This window comes from Oncorhynchus clarkii, chromosome 1, assembly GCF_045791955.1.
Source record: "Oncorhynchus clarkii lewisi isolate Uvic-CL-2024 chromosome 1, UVic_Ocla_1.0, whole genome shotgun sequence".
NCBI classification, from domain to species: Eukaryota; Metazoa; Chordata; class Actinopteri; order Salmoniformes; family Salmonidae; genus Oncorhynchus; species Oncorhynchus clarkii.
The window spans coordinates 42,644,957-42,664,346 of record NC_092147.1 but is presented as its reverse complement, the minus strand read 5'-3'; the positions used below and the strand labels follow the sequence as shown (position 1 = coordinate 42,664,346).

The following is a 19,390-nucleotide window of genomic DNA, read 5'->3' as shown; positions in this document are numbered from 1 at the left end:
TACCACGTTCATCTGTACAAACAATAGTACGCAAGTATAAACACCATGGGACCACAGAGCCGTCATACCGCTCAGGAAGGAGACACGTTCTGTCTCCTAGAGATGAACATACTTTGGTGCGAAAAGTGCAAATCAATCCCAGAACAACAGCAAAGGACCTTGTGTACCTGTTTCCTCTAGCAACTTCACAAGTATCTATATCCAAAAGGAAACGAGTCGTATATTGACATAACCTGAAAGGCCGCTCAGCAAGGAAGAAGCCACTGCTCCAAAACCGCCATAAAAAAGCCAGACTATGGTTTGCAACTGCACATGGGGACAAAGATCATACTTTTTGGAGAAATGTCCTCTGGTCTGATGAAACAAAAATAGAACTGTTTGGCCATAATGATCATCATTCTGTTTGGAGGAAAAAGGGGGAGGCTTGCAAGCCGAAGAACACCATCCCAACCATGAAGCATAGGGGTGGCATCATCATGTTGTGGGGGTGCTTTGCTGCAGGAGGGTCTGGTAAACTTCACAAAATAGATGGCTTCATGAGGGAGGAAAATTATGTGAATATATTGAAGCAACATCTCAAGACATCAGTCAGGAAGTTAAAGCTTGGTCGCAAATGGGTCTTCCAAATGGACAATAACCCTAAGCATACTTCCAAAGTTGTGGCAAAATGGCTTAAGGACAACAAGTCAAGGTATTGGAGTGGCCATCACAAAGTCCTGACCTCAATCCTATAGAAAATCTGTGGGCAGAACTGAAAAAGCGTGTGCGAGCAAGGAGGCCTACAAACCTAACTCAGTGATTGGACAGGCCTGAGGAGTGATGGGAGCCATAGGTCAGTTATGGGGCACGAGGACAAACACTGTCAATGACAGCCATTCAGTCAGACGACAGGCGACACAGAGGCGACAATGATATTCATTGTCGATTAGGAGTGATGAGAGATGTTATGAAAGAAAACAAGAGTGACTATACAAAGCTCTGATGAAGGTGTCTGACACCGTTACTGTGCCTAGCATAGTGTGGATGCTTGAATCAGGGCTATGTTTGGTTTTGTATGGAAAAATACCAACAATCATGTCCTTCAGGGCAAATGACCTGCCAACCACCTGAGAGCTGTGGTGTTAACCTTCTACTGCAGTGTGTGTCAAATCGAATCAAATGTTATTTGTCACATGCGCCGAATATAACAGGTGGAGACTTTTCCATGAAATGCTTGCTTACAAGCCCTTCCCAACAATGCAGAGTTTTTTAAAAAAGATAATAAAAAGAGTAACACAAGAGAAATAAAATACATAAGAATGGAGCTAAATACAGAGAGTACCAGATCAATGTGGAGCTAAATACAGGGAGTACCAGATCAACGTGGAGCTAAATACAGGGAGTACCAGTACCAGATCAATGTGGAGCTAAATACAGAGAGTACCAGTACCAGATCAATGTGGAGCTAAATACAGAGAGTACCAGTACCAGATCAATGTGGAGCTAAATACAGAGAGTACCAGATCAATGTGGAGCTAAATACAGAGAGTACCAGTACCAGATCAATGTGTAGCTAAATACAGGGAGTACCAGTACCAGATCAATGTGGAGCTAAATACAGAGAGTACCAGGTCAATGTGGAGCTAAATACAGAGAGTACCAGGTCAATGTGGAGCTAAATACAGAGAGTACCAGTACCAGATCAATGTGGAGCTAAATACAGAGAGTACCAGTACCATATCAATGTGGAGCTAAATACAGAGAGTACCAGTACCAGATCAATGTGGAGCTAAATACAGAGTACCAGTACCAGGTCAATGTGGAGCTAAATACAGAGAGTACCAGTACCAGATCAATGTGGAGCTAAATACAGAGAGTACCAGTACCAGGTCAATGTGGAGCTAAATACAGAGAGTACCAGGTCAATGTGGAGCTAAATACAGAGAGTACCAGTTACAGATCAATGTGGAGCTAAATACAGAGAGCACCAGTTACAGATCAATGTGGAGCTAAATACAGAGAGTACCAGTACCAGATCAATGTGTAGCTAAATACAGAGAGTACCAGGTCAATGTGGAGCTAAATACAGAGAGTACCAGTTACAGATCAATGTGGAGCTAAATACAGAGAGTACCAGATCAATGTGGAGCTAAATACTGGGGCGGCAGGGTAGCCTAGTGGTTAGAGCGTTTAATTAGTAACCGGAAGGTTGCAAGTTCAAACCCCCATGCTGTACAGGTACAAATCTGTCGTCCTGTTCCTAGGCCGTCATTGAAAACAAGAATTTGTTCTTAATTGACTTGCCTAGTTAAATAAAAAAATACAGAGAGTACCCGTACTAGATCAATGTGGAGCTAAATACAGAGAGTACCAGGTCAAAACAAACAGAGTGCAGCATATGATAAGGGCAATTTAATTAACAACTTAGCAGTCTTATGACTTATGATAAGCTGTGTCGGAGCCTGTTGGTCCGGTACCGTTTACTGGATGGTAGCAGGGTGAACATTCTATGGCTTATGTGGCTGGAGTCTTTTTACGGGCCTTCCTCTGACACAGTCTGATATAGATATAAACCTTTGTTTTTACACTGCTGCTACTTGCTGTTTATTATCTATGTCACTTTACCCCTACCTACATGTACAAATGACCTCGATTAACCTGTACCACGACACATTGTACCCCCTGTATATAGCCTCGGAATTGTTTTTAGTCAATATTTTCTTAGCTCTATTTTCTAAAAACTGCATTGTTGGTTAAGGGCTTGTAAGCATTTCACGGTAAGGTCTACCTACACCTGTTGTATTCGGCACATAGAACAAATTTTGATATAGAGCACCTTCCACCACCCTGGTTGTGTGTGTGTGTGTGTGAACACACTCCATTCAGTTCTAGTGCCACACACTCATCATGTCCCTGCAGTGTTAACATTTCAAATGCCTCTTTAAAAACAGCCTAGTAACAGTAAACACACGCAGTCAGCAAAAAGCAGAGCAGAGCTGCTGAGTCATTGACAAGCATAATTGACAACCTCTGAACATTTCTCCATCCTCTTCCCTCGGGCAGTGCTATAACACCACAGTGATTCTCACAAAACTGGCACTTGACCAAACATTTTTGCCTAAAAAGATACACATTTTCCACAATAATTCCTCTTGGATCACTAAGATTAGGATCTGTATTTATCTATTTCATAATTATTGTTATGTTTATTGATCAGATTTTATGCAACTTACCACAATTTACACAACAAGCAAAGCAAAAAAATGATCATTACCGTAACAGTTTTCAAAGTCCAAAAAAGTAATAAACAAATCCATTTCTAATAATTTTTTAACATTGCTCACCTAATGAAAAGGCCTGAAGTAAACAACACTGAAAATATATATGTTTACAATTAAATTATTAAAATGCATTTTGTAATTTCTCAGACATCCTTTTCTAAATCTTGTTATTTGTGTGTACATGTTATTTTTATGTACAAATATATGGATAAAAGAACAAATGGCACACTATCAGATTAAGACAAAATTACAAAGTAAACATGACGTTTTTCCTAATATTTCCTAAATATTGGTATATTGTGGTAATGGCAAGCAGTTTTCAGAGATGACAATGCATGTTTCGGTAATGAGTGTTGCATAGTTTGCCATTAAAAAATGGTACCTTTGAGAGATTCGGTAACCCAATACTTCATCTTATTGTGTCATTTGTTAATCCCAAATGACTTGCATAATACTCAAATCACTGATCTTAGTGGAATTGCCTAAAATGCCCCTTATGTTAGTAGAAGTACTGCAATTACGTGCATGTACTTTCAAAAGTCAAAAGTGGACTTAAACATAAAAAAAAGACTTATATGTGTCGTTCCAAGGTATTTCAGATGTATTTCTAAATTGAATGGGATCCTGTGGGCAAATGGTATAACATGATATTCATATAAAGTATCTAGATATGTGGGATATGGACCAAACACTGTCTTGGGATATCAAACAACAGTATAGGTAAGTACTAAAACAGGTACACATGTCAAAATGTACACACCTCCTTTAAGTAACGGGGTTGCTCTCTGCTGAAAAACAAACTCCAGATTGTGGCTTTAAGTTAAAAAATATATATATATATTTAAAAAAAATGATAAACTCATATTTCTTGACAACCTCTGCTTTAATTAAATAACTGATGCTTATTATCATATTGAAATTAAAGTTCTCATTACCGAAACGGACCTAAAAATGATGCATGTCCACAGACACTGTGCTTTAATGTAATAAATATTATAGTTCAATGTAAACTTCAACTAGTATAACATTTGTTATGCTTTATGGGCAAACAACAGGAACATATTTGGGGGTTGTATTCAAATAACTTTGGTTTTTCTCAAGTAAAATTTTATAAAATGACCCAAGAATATAATCCAGACGCAGTTTGTCAATGACAATTTGGGGATAAAAAATAAATCTGGGCAAAAATGTCAAATGTATTTAAAGTAAGACACTGTGCCATAAACTAAGCATCTTAGTCTTCATAATGATAGTTTGTTGTTGCAGATGCAACATGGTTTTCTAACTTAATTTGCCACTGCCATGGTTAAAACTGGTTTCATGAGAATCGCTAGCGATAGGGTCGGCTGATTCTACACATCATAAACAGATCACTTGTCATCAGGCTTAAACCCTACTACAGAACTGTACAATGTGTGCTGTGCTGATGCACTACGGACCCCAATTAAGTACTGTGGGGGCCAACACATCCAGCATACTGTACACACGTTATTCTGTCTTAAGACTCACAATTTAAAACCCCATCTACACAAAACTACTCTTCCTCAGCAGGTTTACAACATAGAGCATCTATTTCTGGATATATTTGACAATGTGTGGGTGTTTGAGGTTTTAAAAAGAAAACAACACTCAACAATAATATCTGAACAGTACCTGAGTCAGCTCCTCTCCAGTGTGGCTGGGGTTTCCCATGCCTGTCCGTGGTACACTGCCTCTCCATGACAAATCCCTCACAGCCCAAGTTTGACCAGAAAAGCAGATCAAATTAAGTTAGGTTAGTCGCAGGTTTCCTCATCTGGTGGTTGTTGCTGCGTTGATGTGTTTGTGTTGTTTACCCTCAATGCTCTACCCTCTCTGTCTGTCATTGTACAACCGGTTCCCAGAATGCTGCTGGTGTCACCGTGTGGGGGAGGGGCCTGCAGTTAATGTGTGTGTGTGTGTGTGTGTGCACGTGTGAGAGTCAGTGGAGGTTCATCAGAGGGGGAAGGGGAGAACCATCCTACTCAGAGAATTTCATAAAAGAAAAATAATGACATTAAAAAAGTTACCCAGTTTAGATAAACTATACTAAATATATACATGTCACCAAATAACTGATTAAAATACACTGCTTTGCAATGAAAGTCTACAGTAGCCTCAACAGCACTCTCTAGGGTAGCACCATGGAGTAGCCGGAGGACAGCTATTTTCCATTCTCCTCTGGGTGCATTGACTTCAATACAAAACTTAGGAGACTCATGGTTCTCACCCCATTCCATAGAGTTCCAGAGGACAACCTATCAGAGCTCTTGGCTGCAATTTCTGAGGCTGGTAACTCTAATGAACTTATCCTCTGCAGCAGAGGTAACTCTGGGTCTTCCTTTCCTGTGGCGGTCCTCATGAGAGCCAGTTTCATCATAGCACTTGATGGTTTTTGCGACTACACTTGAAGAAACTTTCAAAGTTCTTGAAATCTTCCGGATTGACTGACCTTCATGTCTTAAAGTAATGATAGACTGTCGTTTCTATTTGCTTGTTTGAGTTGTTTTTTTAAATAATATGGACTTGGTCTTTTACCAAATAGGGCTATCTTCTTTATACCACCCCAACCTACCTTGTCACAACACAATGGATTGGCTCAAACACATTAACCTCTCGTGTAGGGGGCAGTATTTTCAGCTCCGGATGACAAGCGTGCCCAAAGTAAACTGCCTGTTACTCAGGCCCAGAAGCAAGGATATGCATATAATTGGTAGGTTTGGATAGAAAACACTCTAAAGTATAACAGAACTGATATGGCGGGCGAAACCCCGAGGACAAACCATCCAGGGAAAACAAAAATTGAGGTCATTGGATTTTCCAATGGGTTTCTATGGGATTCCCTTATTAATAGGAACCTGGTTGCAGTTCCCATGGCTTCCACTAGATGTCAACAGTCTTTAGAAATTGTTCGATGTTTTTCTTTTGAGAAATAAAGAAGTAGTCCTATTCATTGTAAGTGTCACTCCAGGTGGATTCTACTGTTTTGGTGCGCGTGAACTGGAGCGAGCTTCACATTGTTTTTATCCTGTATTATAAACAGTTTATTCAGTCTTAAATTGTATCGATTATTTACGTTTTAGGGTACCTTAGAAATATTGTTTGAAATGTTTGGACCAAGTTTACAGGTAACTTATTAGATACTTTGTAGGCTTGTTGGGAGAGTTGAAACTGGTGTATTTCTGAATCAAACGCGCCAAATAAATTGACATTTTTGGGACATAAAGAAGGACATTATCGAACAAAAGGACCATTTGTGATGTTTCTGGGACATTTTGGAGTGCCAACAGAAGAAGATCTTCAAAGGTAAGGCATTAATTATATCACTATTTCTAACTTTTGTGGCACACCTGCCTGGTTGAAATATGATTTTCATGTGTTTGTATGTGGGGCACTGTCCTCAGATAATCACAGGGTTTGCTTTCGCCGTAAAGCCTTCTTGAAATCTGACACAGCGGCTGGATTAACAAGAATTTAAGCTTTATTTTGACGTATAACAGATATATTTTTAAGAATGTTAAATATTTGAATTTGGTATTTTTGGAAAAAAAATGCTCTGCATTTTCACCGGATGTTGGCCAGGTGGGACGCTACCGTTCCACCTGCCCGTAAGAAGTTTTAAGAAGGAAAGAAATTCCTTCACAAATGAACTTTTAACAAGGCACACCTGTTAATTGAAATGCATTCCAGGTGAATACCTCATGAAGCTGGTTGAGAGAATGTCAAGAGTGTGCAAAGCTGTCATCAAGGCAAAGGGTAGCTACTTTGAAGAATCTCAAATATGTTTTGATTTGTTTAACACTTTTTTGGTTACTACATTAATCCATGTGTTATTTCATAGTTTTGATGACTTCACTATTATTATTCTACAATGTAGAAAATGTTAAAGAAAGAAAACCCTGGAATGAGTCGGTGTGTCCAAATCTTTGAGTGGTACTGCATATTTCATTGTATTTTTTTAGTTAACCTTTCTTTTATTTACCAATTTTTTTTGTGAAAAATGTCATTGAAATTTTTTAAAAACTTTTTTTATTAATATTTTTTTATTCAGATTTTTCAGGGGGTGCTGCAGCACCCTCAGCACCCCTACTTCTCGTGGCTATGGACAACGATGTAGGCTAGTATGAACTTTTGGCTTGGAGAGGTTGTTGATATGGTTACAGGCAGCTGTTGTGTTGTGCACTGAAGGGAAAATGTAAGAGGAGGAGAGTGCGTTGATGCAAGAAGGAATTATACAACGAGCAAAGTGATGATGCTGTATGTGGTTGCTATGAAAATGAACATTTTTAGGCTAGGTTGTAGCAACCTCATGATGGCTATAGGGCAAATTCAGGTATCATGTAGTAGCCTAAACCTATCGATGTTACATTGAGCTGGGTGAATGGAATATGAATGACATTCATTCATTATGCTGTAAAAAATAATAGTGTGTCACACTATCCCTCTCAGGCCAGGTGATCAAAGGCATGAGATCTAGTATCATCACAATCAGGCACAAATCTAACAGTTGACTATGGCATTATAAACATGATAGAATCAACAACGCAGAGGAGAACTTGCAGTCATTCTCCTCCATTCAAATGAAACATGAATGCCATTAAAACCGGCTCTAACTTGATAAAACATAACCATAAGACAGATAATACAGTGCCTATCCACAGTAAGGAAATGCAAATTAACAGTAAGTTAGGCCTCATTTGCATCACTTCTCTGCACAAACACAGTTATGACCAGATAGTTAATATGCCCAGGCACATCCCTCCAATCAGAGCTTGCATGCTGGTCGGGGGAGATAGGGAACAGATGAGCCCCTCTGTCTTGTCAGAGAGGTGATAGGCTTAGTCACGCACACACTAACATTACAAGGTACTCAAACGAACCACAGTCTGGTACAACAACAAACGCAGTCTCTGCAGGGTCTTGAACGCAGCTCTAATTAGGGAACACAGCGACCTGGAGAGGTGAACCTGAACGCTCCCCCTGCTAAACACTTCCTGTTAAATCATCAGAGGGAGAAGTTGTGTCTGGTTTAACATTACAGAGATTAGCATCACAAAAAGAGAAAAAGAGACAGAGGGGCAGAGAGAGGGTGAGGTAGCAAGAGGGAGAGGCAGAGAGAAAAAATGAATAACAATGACAAATGGTTTGATGAAGAATGCAAAAATATAAGAAAGAAATTGAGAAACCTATCCAACCAAAAACGTAAAGACCCAGAAAACCTGGGCCTACGCTTTCACTATGGTGAATCACTGAAACAATACAGAAATAAACTACGGGAAAAGATGGAACAGCACGTCAGAAATCAGCTCAATGTAATTGAAGAATCCATACTCTAACCACTTCTGAGAAAATACTAAACAAACAACACAAAGAGTTATCCAAAACGGAGATGCATAGGTAAACCACTTCTCTTTTCAACTACTAAAGACTACCAGAACCCACTGCATTCTCTAAATACATTGAATGAACTACAGGACAAAATATAAACCCTCCAACCAAAAAAGGCATGTGGTGTTGATGGTATCCTCAATGAAATGATTAAATATGGCTATACTTAAACTCTTTAACATAATCCTTAGCTCTGGCATCTTACCCAATATTTAGAACCAAGGACTGATCACCCCAATCCACAAAAAGTGGAGACAAATTTAACCCCAATAACTACCGTGGGATATGCTTCAACAGCAACCTCAAATCAAATCTAATTGTATTTGTCACAACGCGCAGAATACCACAGTCCTTACAGTGAAATGCTTACTTACAAGCCCTTAACCAACAATGCAGTTATGAGAAAATACCTTAAAAAAGTAAGAGATAAAATTAACAAATAATTAAAGAGCAGGAGTAAAATAACAATAGCAGGACTATATACAGGGGGTACAGAGTCATGTACAGGGGCACCGGTGTCGAGGTAATTGAGGTAATATGTACATGCATGTAGAGTATTAAAGTGACAATGCATAGATAATAACAGAGAGTAGCAACAGTGTAGAATGGTGGCAATGCAAATAGTCTGGGTAGCCATTTGATTATCTGTTCAGGAGTCTTGGGGGTAGAAGCTGTTAGGAAGGCTCTTGGACCTAGACTTGGCGCTCCGGTACCACTTGCCGTGTGGTAGCAGAGAGAACAGTCTATGACTAGGGTGGCTGGAGTCTTTGACCATTTTTAGGGCCTTCCTCTGACACCACCTGGTCCTGGATGGCAGGAAGCTTGGCCCCTGTGATGGACTGGGCCATATGCAGTACCCTCTGTAGTGCCTTGCGGTCGGAGGCCAAGCAGTTGCTATACCAGGCAGGATGATCTCGATGGTGCAGCTGTAAAACCTTTTGAGGATCTGAGGACCAATGCCAAATCTTTTCAGTGTCCTTAGGGGGAATAGGTTTTGTCGTGCCCTCTTCACGACTGTCTTGGTGTGCTTGGACCATGTTAGTTTGTTGGTGATGTGGACGCCAAGGAACTTAAAGCTCTCAACCTGCTCCACTACAGCCCCGTCGATGAGAATGGGGGCGTGCTCGGTCCTCCTTTTGCTGTAGTCCACAATCTCCTTTGTCTTGATCACATTGAGGGAGAGGTTGTTGTCCTTGCACCACATAGTCAGGTCTCTGACCTCCTCCCTATAGGCTGTTCGTTGTCGGTGATCAGGCCAACCACTGTTGTGTCATCAGCAAACTTAATGATGGCGTTGGAGTCATGCCTGGTCGTGCAGTCATGAGTGAACAGGGAGTACAGGAGGGGACTGAGCACCTGTGCTGAGGATCAGCGTGGTGGATGTGTTGTTACCGGGGGCAGCTCGTCAGGAAGTCCAGGATCCAGTTGCAGAGGGAGGTGTTTAGTTCCAGGGTCCTTAGCTTAGTGATAAGCTTTGAAGGCACTATGGTGTTGAACGCTGAGCTGTAGTCAATGAAAAGCATTCTCACATAGGTGTTCCTTTTGCCCAGGTGTGAAAGGGCAGTGTGGAGTGCAAGACAGATTGCATCATCTGTGGATCTGTTGGGGCAGTAAGCAAATTGGAGTGGGTCTAGGGTTTCTGGGATAATGGTGATGATGTGAGCCATGACCAGCCTTTCAAAGCATTTCATGGCTACAGATGTGAGTGCTTCGTTCGGTAGTCATATAGGCAGGTTACCTGTTTTTGGGCACAGGGACTATGTTGGTATTACAGACTCAGACTGGGAAAGGTTGAAATGTCAGTGAAGACACTTGCCAGTTGGTCAGCGCATGCTTGGAGCACACATCCTGGTAATCCGTTTGGCCCTGCGGCCTTGTGAATGTTGACCCGTTTAAAGGTCTTACTCACATGGGCTGCGGAGAGCGTGATTACACAGTTGTCCGGAACAGCTGATGCTCTCATGCATGTTTCAGTGTTACTTGCCTCAAAGCGAGCATAGAAGTTATTTAGCTCGTCTCGTATGCTTGTGTCACTGGACAGCTCTCGGCTGTGCTTCCCTTTGTAGTCTGTAATAGTTTGCAAGCCCTGCCACATCCGACGAGCGTCAGAGCCAGTGTAGTAAGATTTGATCTAAGTCCTGTATGGATGCTTTGCGATCTTAGTCCTGTATTGACACTTTGCCTGTTTCCCTTGGGAAAATCTTCTGCACTATCATTAACAGCGGACTCGTACATTTCCTCAATGAAAACAGTGTACTGAGCAAATATCAAATCGTTTTTTTTTTTACCAAATGACCCTATGACAGACAACGTATTCACCCTGCACACCCTAATTGACTAACACTTATTTTCCACCATAATTTGCAAATAAATTCATAAAAAATCCTACAATGTGATTTTATGGATTTTTTTCCCTCATTTTGTCTGTCATAGTTGAAGTGTACCTATGATGAAAATTACAGGCCTCTCTCATCTTTTTAAGTGGGAGAACTTGCACAATTGGTGGCTGACTAAATACTTTTTTGCCCCACTGTATATACTGTACTCGATACAATCTACTGTATCTTGCCTATGCCGTTCTGTACCATCACTTATTCATATATCTTTATGTACATACTGTATTCTTTATCCCTTTACACTTGTGTATATAAGGTAGTAGTTTTGGAATTGTTAGGTTAGATTACTCGTTGGTTATTACTGCATTGTTGGAACTAGAAGCACAAGCATTTCACTACACTTGCATTAACATCTGCTAACCATGTGTATGTGACAAATACATTTGATTTGATTTGAAAGAATTAACAAAAAAACAGAGCTAACTAGAATGCTATTTGGTCCTAAACAGAGAGTACTCAGTGGCAGAAAACCTGACCACTGTGACAGATCCAAACTTAAGGAAAGCTTTTACTATGTATAGACTCAGTGAGAATAGCCTTGCTATTGAGAAAGGCAGCTGTAGGCAGACCTGGCTCTCAAGAGAAGACAGGCTATGTGCACACTGCCCACAAAATGAGGTGGAAACTGAGCTGCACCTCCTAACCTCCTGCCAAATGTATGACCATATTAGAGACACATATTTCCCTCAGATTACAGAAATCCACAAAGAATTTGAAAACAAAGCCAATTTTGATAAACTCCCATATCTACTGGGTGAAATACCAGTGTGCCATCACAGCAGCAAGATTTGTGACCTGTTTCCACAAGAAAAGGGCAACCAGTGAAGAACAAACACCATTGTAAATACAACCGATATTTATGTTTATTTATTTTCCCTTTTCTACTATAACTATTTGCACAAAAAATTAGATTTCAAATGTCTTTATTATTTTGGAACTTTTGTAATGTCTACTGTTCATTTTTATTGTTTATTTCACTTTTGTTTATTATCTACTTCACTTGCTTTGGCAATGTTAACATATGTTTCCCATGCCAAAAAAGCCTTTACATATAATTGATTTGAGAGAAAGAGCAGGAGGGAGGGAGTGAGTGAGAGAACACAGAAGGAGTCCATATCAGAGAGATCTCCAGGCTATTATCTATTCAGGTGTGAAATTGAGTGGTGAGACAGTCAGAGACAATAATGAAGATTTAACCAGACACACAGGAATGAAGGCCCTCTGAACTCCGGGAGAAGGGATCAATATAGGAACTCTGAGTGTGTGATAAAATCGACAGACAGCCATCATATATCACTCTCTCTTTCACTCTCTCGCATTGTAGCTGCTGTCCAGAATCCGACAATCTACCTGGGGGGAGCATGTTAAATTATTATTTTTACCCAGTCGAATAAACACTGCAATCAGCCTACCTGGCCACGCGGAGGCGTCCGCATGGTCCTTAAACTGTCCCCCCCCAGTCCCCAGTGAAAGTTGTGTCCCTGGCCAACTGTATCGATAGCTGTGTGTTTTTATTATGATTAGCAGCTCATCGTGTCTACTTTCATATCGAGGAATATTTCACTTTCTCTGTTCATAGGAGTAACAACATTAATTTGTGCACAAGACAGACCCAGTGTGACTTGAGTTTTGCCATCAAGTGGAAGACAGTGTCAACTCTCTCTGGTTGGTCTCACCATAGGAAAAGAAGGAGAGAGCAGGCACCGTGAGATGCGGACCCTCTACTGAGACTAATACCGTGTTCAAAACAACTCGGAACTCTCCGACTTCAGTGCGTTCATGATAACTGGGAACTCTGATGATGGGTGATGCAGAATAATTAATTTTTCCCACTCTGAAAACATCTATATAGGTTCTCTAATACATGACTAGTAAAGGCCCAGTGCACTACTTTTGAGATTTAAAAAAACCTAAACGTATTTGAGTGTTTACCAGCATTTGTATCTTCAGTCTGATAAGTATTTGTACCAAACGGTTAATCTGATAATACGTGTAGAATATAAGAATACTAGCTTGATATGTTTTCCAGTTTCTTAAAATACTTTGCAAATGCAACTTATTTCTATGTGAAAACTGAAATGGCCTATTCAGTCCTTTTCGCTCTCTGGACTCTATTTTTGGCTGGCGCTAAGGAAGAGCAAGTGTCAAACGCACATTATTAAGCAATTTCGTCATGTATAAACGGTTGCACTGGAATTTTCCAGCCATAATGCTAGATTTCAGCAATTCACCTGTCTAATGCTTGCTTGCCCTGGGGTGGCAATATTTGAGGTGTTCTTAAAAACACGTGAATAAATGACAATTTCATGCAGCACTAATGGGAAGTTTTAAGACCTACAAAAAAAGGTATTCGCGGTAATGCAGTCGGTAATGGCATGGATTTTGAGAGCTGAATCACAGCCTATCGAGCCATGACGCACAGTACCCATGGAAGGAGAGACGTGCCTTTTGTGTCGGTGAATCTTGTATTTAGAAACATAAAAAAAACTATTGGGAGAGCAGTTCAATTAAAAAACAAGCATAGCCTACCTTCCCCTCATCAAGTCTGGTTTAGCAACATCGCATAGTTACATCTTTTTATTTAGTCCATTAGCCAAAATAATCCTATGAATATAGGGGTTTTAAATGGTTATTTTGGAGGCATGCTTTTTCATTATTCACAAACCTGCATTTCGCTTGTTCAAGTCCATCACCATTTTCAAAGAGCGCCCCTTCGTCCGATTACCAAAGACACAAACTTCCAAACCAGGGGCGCAACTTTTTGTGCCTCCCCCCAGTTTTATCATTGGGATGTGACACAAAAAGATGCAATAGTGTGCATTAGGATCATGCGGATGCCTCTGAGCGGTCAGGTAGGTTGTTTGGTGTGTTTATCCGACTGGTTAAAAACATTTATAATAATAATTACGTCCCCCCCTACTTCTAAAACCAAAGTTCCACCCGTGCTCCAAACTATTCAGTCCTCCTATAATGCCATATCAACAGCAGATTTTTTGGGAGAATCTTCTTTGTACATAAGAAACAATACAATTGACAGGAGCCTAGTATTTTGTATAGACATGCAAAAAAAATTGGTGCACAGACAATTAGACTTACGTGTGCACACAGTGCCATGGAACGAGAGAAGTGATGAATTATATTAGGCTTCTGTGTCATGCCCTGATCTGTTTCACCTGTCCTTGTGCTTGTCTCCACCCCCCTCCAGGTGTCGCTTATTACCCCGGGTGTATTTATCCCTGTGTTTCCTGTCTCTCTGTGCCAGTTCATCTTGTTTTGCCAAGTCAACCAGCAGTTTTTCCTAGATCCTTTTTCCCCAGTCTCTGTTTATGTCCTAGCCCTCCTGATTTTGAGCCATGCCTGTCCTGACACCGAAACCGCCTGCTTGACCACTCTGCCTGTTCTGACCTCGAGCCTGCCTATCGCCTGGTACTGTTTGGACTTGGACCTGAGTACCGAACCCCTGCCTGTCCTGACCTCAAGCCTACCTATCGCCTGATACTGTTTAGACTTGGACCTGAATACTGAACCCCTGCCTGTCCTGACCTCAAGCCTACCTATCGCCCTGTACTGTTTGGACTTGGACCTGAGTACCGAACCCCTGCCTGTCCTGACCTCAAGCCTACCTATCGCCTGATACTGTTTAGACTTGGACCTGAATACTGAACCCCTGCCTGTCCTGACCTCAAGCCTACCTATCGCCCTGTACTGTTTGGACTCTGACCTGGTTTATTAACTCTCGCCTGTCCCCAACCTGCCTCTTGCTATAATAAATATCGGAGCTCAAACATCTGCCTCCTGTGTCTGCATTTGGGTCTCGCCTTGTGTCCTTCTATTCTGACCCCATCCTATTGTAAGACTGCTTGTTTTCCGTTTCATACACTCTTAGAAAAACAGGTTCCTTATAGAACCAAAAATGGTTCTATCGCTTACTTCATATAGAACCCTTTTATAGGGGTCTTTGATCAGAACCTGAGAGGTTCTTCGTCACTGAACCAAAATGGTTCCATATAGAACCATGTGTAACCGATGTGAAATGGCTAGCTAGGTAGCGGTGGTGCGCGCTAATAGCGTTTCAATCGGTGACGTCACTCGCTGAGACCTTGAAGTAGTGGTTCCCCTTGCTCTGTAAGCGCCGCGGCTTTTGTGGCGCGTTGGGTAACGATGCTCCGTGAGTGACTGTGGTAGATGTGTGCAGAGCCCAGGTTGAGGCGAGGAGAGGGACGGAAGCTATACTGTTACATCGATGCTGTTGACCCGGATCACTGGTTGCTGTGGAAAAGGAGGAGGTCAAAAGGGGGGTAACCGATGTGAAATGGCTAGCTAGTTAGTGCTTCAATCGGTGACGTCACTCGCTCTGAGACCTTGAAGTAGTGGTTCCCCTTGCTCTGCAAGGGCTGCGGCTTTTGTGGAGCGATGGGTAGCGATGCTTCGAGGTTGTGTGTTGTCTGTGTGCAGAGGGTCTCTGGTTCTAGCCCGGCGAGGGGACGGACTAAAGTTATACTGTTACACATGCATGGTGCCTTTTATGAATTATGGCTATTACTATTAAATAGGAATACTTTTTTGCTAAGAATATAATTTAATAAACAATTAAATAATGAACAAAAGAATACCAGCATAGTTTTTAGAATGTATTGTCATTTTATGCAAACATAGTTTGGTAATATGCACTGGTGGCCAGGGAGGCATCTCTTTGTTTGAATGATGGCCCATGTCAACTCTGGATGACTTCTATACAATACAATAAAACGTTGTTCATTAGTTGCAACGAACAACAAAAATGTGTTTTCTGCTCCGTTCTTAACCCCGCAAAACAGCAGACCTCACACAGAGTTGAGACGAGCACAGGTTCAAGCTGCAGTGCCCCTGGATGGAGAACATGTTGAAGGGTAAAGGGCCTTGGTCAAGGGCCCAATGGTAGGGGAATATTTTGAGGATGTGAACCCAGCAGCCCTCTAGTTGTCAGATCAATTCCACCTGTTTTTCTAATGCCAGGTCCGGGATTTGAACCGGCTACCTTTCGACCACAAAGTCACTGGACTACCTACAACCAGTATTGTATGGGTTGCTGCCTTACTGGTTCTAGACAAGGAGAAAAAGGAGCAAATACATGAGTTCATCTTCAGAAATTAGCATGAGTTAATGAAGACCAAATGCTATGCAGACATATCATTGTTATGATCGAGAAAAACAACTTACTTCCAGCTGTTGCCAGCAGCAGCTGAAAGAGAGATCCTCTGCCTCTGATAGTTCTGGGTTACTGCCAGACTGAGAACAATATAGATACTGATTAAGGCTATTGAATAACCAAGACTTATTATACATAATTTATTATACATCATTTATACATACAGTTGAAGTCGGAAGTTTACATACGCCTTAGCCAAATACATTTAAACTCAGTTTTTCACAATTCCTGACATTTAATCCTAGTAAAAATTCCCTGTTTTAGGTTAGTTAGAATCACCACTTTATTTTAAGAATGTGAAATGTCAGAATAATAGTAGAGAGAATGATTTATTTCAGCTTTTATTTCTTTCATCACATTCCCAGTGAGTCAGAAGTTTACATACACTAAATTGGTATTTGGTAGCATTGCATTTAAATTGTTTAATTTGGGTCGAACAAGCAAAGAGGCACCGAGTTTGAAGGTAGGCCTTGAAATACACCCACAGGTACACCTCCAATTGACTCAAATGATGTCAATTAGCCTATCAGAAGCTTCTAAAGCCATGACATAATTTTCTGGAATTTTCCAAGCTGTTTAAAGGCACAGTCAACTTAGTGTATGTGATACAGTGAATTATAAGTGAAAACATCGGTCTGTAAACAATTGTTGGAAAAATGACTTGTGTCATGCACAAAGTAGATGTCCTAACCGACTTGCCAAAACAATAGTTTGTTAACAAGACATTTGTGGAGTGGTTGAAAAACGAGTTTTTTTTAAATTTTATTTTTTTTTGAATTTTTACCCCTTTTTCTCCCCAATTTCGTGGTATCCAATTGTTGTATTAGCTACTATCTTGTCTCATCGCTACAACTCCCGTACGGGCTCGGGAGAGACGAAGGTTGAAAGTCATGCGTCCTCCGATACACAACCCAACCAAGCCGCACTGCTTCTTAACACAGCACGCATCCAACCCGGAAGCCAGCCGCACCAATGCGCCGGAGGAAACACCGTGCACCTGGCCACCTTGGTTAGCGCACACTGCGCCCAGCCCGCCACAGGAGTCGCTGGTGCGCGATGAGACAAGGACACCCCTACCGACCAAGCCCTCCCTAACCCAGGCGACGCTAGGCCAATTGTGCGTCGCCCCACGGACCTCCCGGTCGCGGCCGGTTACGACAGAGCCTGGGCGCGAACCCAGGAACTCTGATGGCACAGCTGGCGCTGCAGTACAGCGCCCTTAACCACTGCGCCACCCGGGAGGCCGAAAAACGAGTTTTAATGACTCCAACCGATGTGTATGTAAACTTCCGACTTCAACAGTACCTCCTCTTAGTCAGCAACAGTCTTCTAATGGCTTCATGAAACATTGTCCTTCTTACTGAATTGATTCTTACTGAAATACTGAAATAAAAGTAACAATTAGCTAATTACCAGGCTGGGTCTGTAGCTTTATTTGGCATATCCCATAATAACAAATAATGTTTATTTGAAAGAGTTAGTTGGCTAGCTTGTAAAGTGACAAATTAAAGTAGCCTTTTCTGGTTAGCTAGCTAACCTTAGCTTACAGACGTGCACAAATTCTAATAATGTTTCAACTTATACACTCAGTAAAAAGGGCTCAAAAAGGTTTCTTAGGCTGTCCCCATAGGATAAGGTAGAACCCTTTTTTGGTTCCAGTTAGAACCCTATTGGGTTTGATGTAGAACCCTCTGTAGAAAGGGTTCTACATGGAGACCAAAAGAGTTCTACCTAGAACCAAAACGGTTCTACCTGGAACCAGAAATAGTTCATCAAAGGTTTCTCCTATGGGGACAGCCGAAGAACTCTTTTTAGGTTCTTTTTTTCTAAGAGTGTAGTTTATCCTATGACTTTGGCTTCATATATTTTGAATTAACATAATCAACTTTGCTTACCTTAATACATTGAAGAAGAATGTGCTTATTGGTAGGCTACTTGCAAGTTGGTTCAACCATCATCCTCTTGCGTGGTCATGCTGGAATGGTAGCTGTTTCTTTTTAAATCGGAAAGGCAGTTACATTTTGAATTGACCAAAAGGTTCTATATAGAAGCCCTTTTACATGCTTTTGTTAAACACATTACTTCCTCTTGTAACTAGCTAGCATTTAGTTTACAACAGCATAGGTTTGTATGAACCTTGCTCTTTGCCACTCAGACCTCGGCAACAATGTTGCAAAATATGAATTCCATCTCCCCCTAGCACAGAGAGCTAACTGTGTTGGACGTGAGCTAGCCATTTTTCTGACCAGGCGAAATCATGCAGCAGCATCATTAATATGGATATAAATGTCAATGAAAAACAGCGAAAACAAATGAAAAGGGAGCTAAATAGCTGTCATTTTAGAGTTTGATCACTTTTGTTATCTGTTGTTTTCTAAAATCCCCATTACACTCTGGGGTATGGATAGAACCTCAAGGTTATTTGCCCTCACTCAGTATATAAACTGAGTAAACAAAACATTAACAACACCTGCTATTTCCCTGACTTAGACTGACCAGGTGAATCCAGGTGAAAGCTATGATCCCTTATTGATGTCACTTGTTAAATCCACTTCAAATCAGTGTAGATGAAGGGGAGGAGACAGGTTAAAGAAGGATTTAAAGCCTTGAGACAAGCATTGTGTATGTGTGCCATTCAGAGGGTGAATGAGCAAGACAAAAAGTGCCTTTGAATGAGGTATGGTATTAGGTGCCGGGCGCACCAGTTTGTGTCAAGAATTGCAATGCTGCTGGGTTTTTCACGCTCAACAGTTTCCTATGTGTATCAAGAATGATCCACCGCTCAAAGGATATCTAGCCAACTTGACACAATGTTGGGAAGCATTGGAGTCAACATTGGTCAGCATCTCTGTAGAACCTTGTAGAGTCCATGCCCCGCCCGAATGGAGGCTGTTGTGATGGCAACTCAATATTAGGATGGTTTTCCTAATGTTTGGTATACTCATTGTATATAGAACCTTTTTTAGTAAAGGTTCTTTAGTCTAGAAAAGGTTCTATATAGAACCCTAAATAACCTTTTTTCCAAGAGTGTATCAAGCCTTCCATAGGCTACCCTTACCCTAGGTCTAGGCTACTAAGGCTGGTGCAACAGCAATGCGTTGTGTATTTTTTATCCTGGCCTTGTAAAGTAGCCTATCCAT

General features: G+C 41.2%; 1 protein-coding gene across 9 annotated transcripts in view; it reads right to left on the bottom strand.

Moving 5' to 3' along the window:
- Positions 1–19,390, bottom strand: part of LOC139407268 (FYVE, RhoGEF and PH domain containing 4a) — a 108,231-nt gene that overhangs the window by 52,829 nt on the left and 36,012 nt on the right. The window contains exon 1 of one of the 9 annotated variants that reach the window (XM_071150912.1): positions 4,914–5,126. The exons of the other annotated variants lie outside the window; for them this stretch is intronic. Within the exon in view, the coding sequence (XP_071007013.1) occupies positions 4,914–4,980 (67 nt within the window). The 5' untranslated portion in view covers positions 4,981–5,126. Of the gene's footprint in view, positions 1–4,913; positions 5,127–19,390 lie in introns of those variants that run through there. 9 annotated transcript variants of the gene reach the window in all.